Source organism: Volvox carteri (assembly GCF_000143455.1).
Source record: "Volvox carteri f. nagariensis unplaced genomic scaffold VOLCAscaffold_25, whole genome shotgun sequence".
NCBI lineage: Eukaryota > Viridiplantae > Chlorophyta > Chlorophyceae > Chlamydomonadales > Volvocaceae > Volvox > Volvox carteri.
In genome coordinates, this window is record NW_003307568.1 from 1,034,246 (window position 1) to 1,038,889 (window position 4,644).

Genomic DNA, 4,644 nt, shown 5'->3' on the forward strand with positions numbered 1-4,644 from the left:
CGCTCTCAGACCCGCCTTCAGTTTAGCTGCAGTTGTTTTGCAGATACGGTTTTGTGTATTAGGCTCTTGGGAAGTACAGCTGTTTTTCCGTACCTTTGTTTTGCTGGTCTTCAGTGCCATTGGTTTTATGTGTTGCTGTTTGTTGCTTTCACTTGTTGGCAGCAGTGTCAGGCAAGGTTCTGTAGCCGGGCACACATGTTCATGAGTGTGTGCCAAATAAGTGCGCTTGCATTACTTGGTGCGCTCATACCAGGTGTGTGGTGCGCCGCCAGGTTGCTGAACTCAATAGCTAAACTCCGTGTTGGTGTCCTTCCAAGGTCGACAGCAGCTAAGCTGCCTAACTAACTTCCGTTTTGGATCGGGGAAGGAGCCCATTTGAGACCTGGAGGCATTATGGGGCATCGTGGGGCATCGTAGCCGTTAGTCAGTGTACACTAAGTTATAAATTACAATGCCGTGTAATGAATGCCGTTTTCAGGCCAACGGACTGTAGTGCCTGGTTTGTTATGGTGCTGAGTTTCCAGGGCTGTTGGGGCTTTGCGCTGCAAGCTTTTGCTGAACGTCCATCACCCGTGTTGAACTGGGCAGGAAATCTGTTCGATGTACGTTACATAGGTTAAGGGGTTAGAGCGAAGAACAAAGGCAAGACCCTGCCATCTATACAAACGATGTCACGGCCATAGTAGTTCGCTCCGGAACCAGCAATGAGATCCCGCCATGCTGCGATACGCACAAGTTCTATAATAACTATCAACAACCCGGCAGTCTGCCATCCGAAGAAGCGTATAGCTGGCGCATTGACGGTGCGAAGAAATGATAGCGCAGCTGTGTCCTAGAAGGGACAATGCCCCTACTCTTACAAGCAACATGAGATATGACTGGTCAGCGCCCCGGCAGTTGCCGCAGTCCGTGGTGCTCAGCGCCTGGCCAAGCAAGCAAAAGCATTGCATCTTTCAAGATTGTCAACAGTTCAAACAACGCTACTTCTATTAGTTGTGGGAGGGGAAACAAACTGCAGGGAACGCGACGCTCACGCTTCGTTTCGCTGCTTTATGCTGCTTGTACAGCTCATACGCCTAAGAACCAACGCCATTGGAAACACACCGCACTTCATCCGATAGAGGAAACCTTACTTACCCAACTCCCAAATGTTTGTAGCTGCTGCTACTGCTGCTGCCGCTGCTGCAACAGCCCTCCGTAACAAATAAGCGTGCGTTCCACTTATTTGGACAGGCTTGACGAGCGCCAAAGCGCATTGCCTATTGCTCGTTATATGACACTTCCAATCTACACATGTTACATGCACGAGCATCGAATGGTGAAAACCCCTCATGTGATTGCCTCGTTTACGTAGCGTTGTAATGTACAATTTAATGTACACTGACTATAGTAGCTGGTACACAACAAGGCAGCTTGAACAACTATAAATACGCGCGAAAGCGCTTCACCAGCATCTCGAGAGGCCTTTTCAGCGGCCAGCAACTACACTTCGACTTCGATGCCCCACACTACACAATCCCTCCAGGTCTGAATTGGCTCCTTTCCAGATCCAAAACGGGCAGCTTAGCTGCTGTCGACCTTGGAAGGACACCAACACGGAGTTTAGTTCAGTTCATCAACCTGGCGGCGCACCACACACCTGGTATAAGCGCACCAAGTACTACAAGCGCACTTAATTGGCACACACTCATGAACATGTGTGCCCGGCTACAGAACCTTGCCTGACACCGCTGCCAACAAGTGAAAGCAACAAACAGCAACACAAAAAAACAATGGCACTGAAGACCAGCAAAACGAAGGTACGGAAAAACAGCTGTACTTCCCAAGAGCCCAATACGCAAAACCGTATCTGCAAAACAAGTGCAGCTAAACTGAATCGGGGGTGTCTGAAAGCGGCAATGCCTGGCGGGCGGGTAGTGGTGCCATGTGGCAGACACATATACCTCTTTACTGTAAGCAGTTGACCGTATCCTTCAGGAAACGCTGCACGACTGGATCAACAGCCCAATGTGACGTCAAATAGGGCTAGGCCGAGGGCTAGGCCGAGGGCTGGAGCGAGGGCTAGGCCGGGGGCTAGCGGGGGGAATAGGGCGGGAACTGGGACGGGGCCTGGGGCTGTCGCCATGATGTCCGCCGCCGCGATGTATGCGGATGCACTGCGACGCGGTCCAGGTGGGTCCACTATTCAGTTTGGACCGAGGTTCCAAGCTCACATCCGGAACCACCACTCCGGGCCCCAAGCACACCATGCGCCGCCACTCGGGATCTCCCAGGTCGGAGATGGAGGCCCCACGCTCCGCACCGGGGTTCCAAAGTACGGCATCAGGGAAGCCCTGTTTGTGTACCTCGTAGGTTCGACCTCCGCCCGGAGCCCCGGAGTCGTGGACCTGATGGTAATCAATTTGGAAATGGTGAGGAGAGGTCCGGGTGGGAAGAGGAGAATGGAGGGAAGGGAAGGACTTGCGATGCATATGGTGCTGCTGCACCTCCACCCATCGTTGCAGCTCTTTCCACGGGGTTCCCTCTCCGAATGGAGGCGGCGGGGTGGGGTAGCTGTGCGCAGATGCTGATCAGCAGCGTCTGCGGCGACGACGACGGGGCATTACATTCGGCCCCCCCCACAACCCCGCCCTGGAGCGCACCTTGATCACGTCCGGTGCCTTTATGTAGGCGCGGTCCACCTCTCCCGCGAACACCACCTCAACCGCCTCCTCGCGCTTCTTGCTCCACCACTTATCAGTGCCGTCATGGTAAGTCAGGCCCTTCGTTGAGAGGCGGAGTTGGGAGGCAGACCGAAGGATGCGCACAGGTCGGGAGAGGAACCAAAAGGGAGGACGGGCAGGTGGGGGTAAGGGGTAAGGCAGCGGCACCACTTGACGAGGGGAAAGACCAAGTTCTTGAGTAGCACTGTTAGCACAACTGCTGCTACGGATAGCCACGCCGCCAGGCTGGCAGGTCGATAGGACTGCCCAGTAACTGGAACGTCCTGGGCAGCAAGCATTTGCAGCCGCCGATTCAAACCACGGACGGGGGGAGGGGGTTTCCTTCCGTGCAGTCTTCCTTTGGCTCCACCTGGATTTGCGCCCACAACCTAGCCAAGCCTCAATTTGCTATTACTCTGGCCTGCTTAGCATGGACAAAGAAACACGAGGGTGGACAGACCTGCTCTGACAGCGGTCAAGCCGTCAAGGTGGCAGTCGAGCTGTCGAGCTGTCGAACTGCAAACCGAATGCAAACCAGACTGCCTTGTACCAGTCGAACACCTTCGAGCACCTTCACATCCCAGCACCATCGCCACTGCTGTCACCACCAACACCACCAACGCCACGGCTTCCCCCCCATGGCACTACCCCACCGCACCTGCAGCCCCTCCACCTTCACGTTGCTGATGTCGCTGACGGCGAAGTAGGTGTGAAGTGCGGCCGTGAACTGAATGGGTCTAAACTCTGAGGAGTGCGCAAGCGGGCCATGCCTTAGGGGCATAAGGAGTGAAGATTCAGGAGGAAGAGAAACGCGGCACCTGACAAGACTTGAACGTGCGACCTCTCGGATACCGGGAAAGGGCTGGGGTCGGATGCTGGAGTTGGAGCCCCTAGCGTCCGGGTGCATGTTCGAGATAAGGATTGGGGGCCCAGAAAGCGGGACGGGCGGTTCCTCCTACACGATCTGGCCCGGCCTGGCTTTTGTTGCGCAAGGGTGAGGACGTACGGCCCTCCAGCAGCCTTACCAAAGTGGGCAACCGAAAAGTGCTGCTCCAGGTGGTCATCACGCAGCTCGATGTGACTGGACATCCTTAAGTCGAACGGGTAGACCCACTTCTCCGCACTTTCTTGCCACCACTCCTACAAATACGTGTGAGGTGTAGTTACTGCGGCATGGATTCTCGTTGGAAAATTGGTGAAGCTCCATTTAGATCTTCAAACGTGTGCGGGCTGGGATAGCAAAAGGATTGAAACGGCGTCGCGGTGATGGAACGCGGTGAAGTCTGCCTGGGCTCACCAGGGTGACGGAACTGTCACTCTTCTCCACGACGGATGATTGCCGGTGCTGTGCAAATCCATGTTTCAGTGACGACAGGTCAGGGGTTCCAGCGTGAATGACCTGAGAGAAGGAGATAGGCACGCCGCCACGTGTTGGCCTCCGTGGCTGGAAGACCGCGTTTTTGCTGAGGAAAAGATAGTCCTGTGGGTGACATAGGGATGGCGTCCGTTAATCGAACGGACCAGTTCGGAGGCCGGGAAGGCGTTGCGCCAGTTCGCGACTTGCGCAACAGATTGCTTGTGTGGATCCGGTAGGATCAAAGATTTCCTTGCCTGGTGCGCCTCGTTGCGCCAAGTTAAAAGCTGTGCCCCGTAACTTGAAACTTCCGCCGTTTGGCCCTGCGACATTACTAAGACCGATGTTGGAAGCCGCACCGAAAGCCGCAGCAACTGTTATCAGGTATTCATCAAATAATCATACCCCCGGTGTTTTCAAGGTGATTATTCCCAGCTTGTCCATGTTGTGCAGCGTTACACACAAGCAGCTGCGCTGCTAAAGCAGCAATCCAAAGCACTTCGGCACGCAAATAAGTAAGTTTATAGGGACTCGTTTTAGGTCTTGTCGTAACTTTGGAGCTAGCGGAGCTATGACTCAGGTGTACGG

General features: G+C 54.6%; 1 protein-coding gene across 1 annotated transcript; it reads right to left on the minus strand.

Annotated features, from left to right (window-relative positions):
- Window positions 1-2,015: 2,015 nt before the first annotated feature.
- Window positions 2,016-4,388, minus strand: VOLCADRAFT_92320 (uncharacterized protein; the record flags this gene model as incomplete). Its single annotated transcript, XM_002951755.1, has 6 exons — window positions 2,016-2,387; window positions 2,643-2,762; window positions 3,361-3,446; window positions 3,728-3,842; window positions 4,000-4,182; window positions 4,224-4,388. The coding sequence occupies 6 exons, from the start codon at window positions 4,386-4,388 to the stop codon at window positions 2,016-2,018; spliced, it is 1,041 nt and encodes a 346-aa protein (XP_002951801.1).
- Window positions 4,389-4,644: the final 256 nt, after the last annotated feature.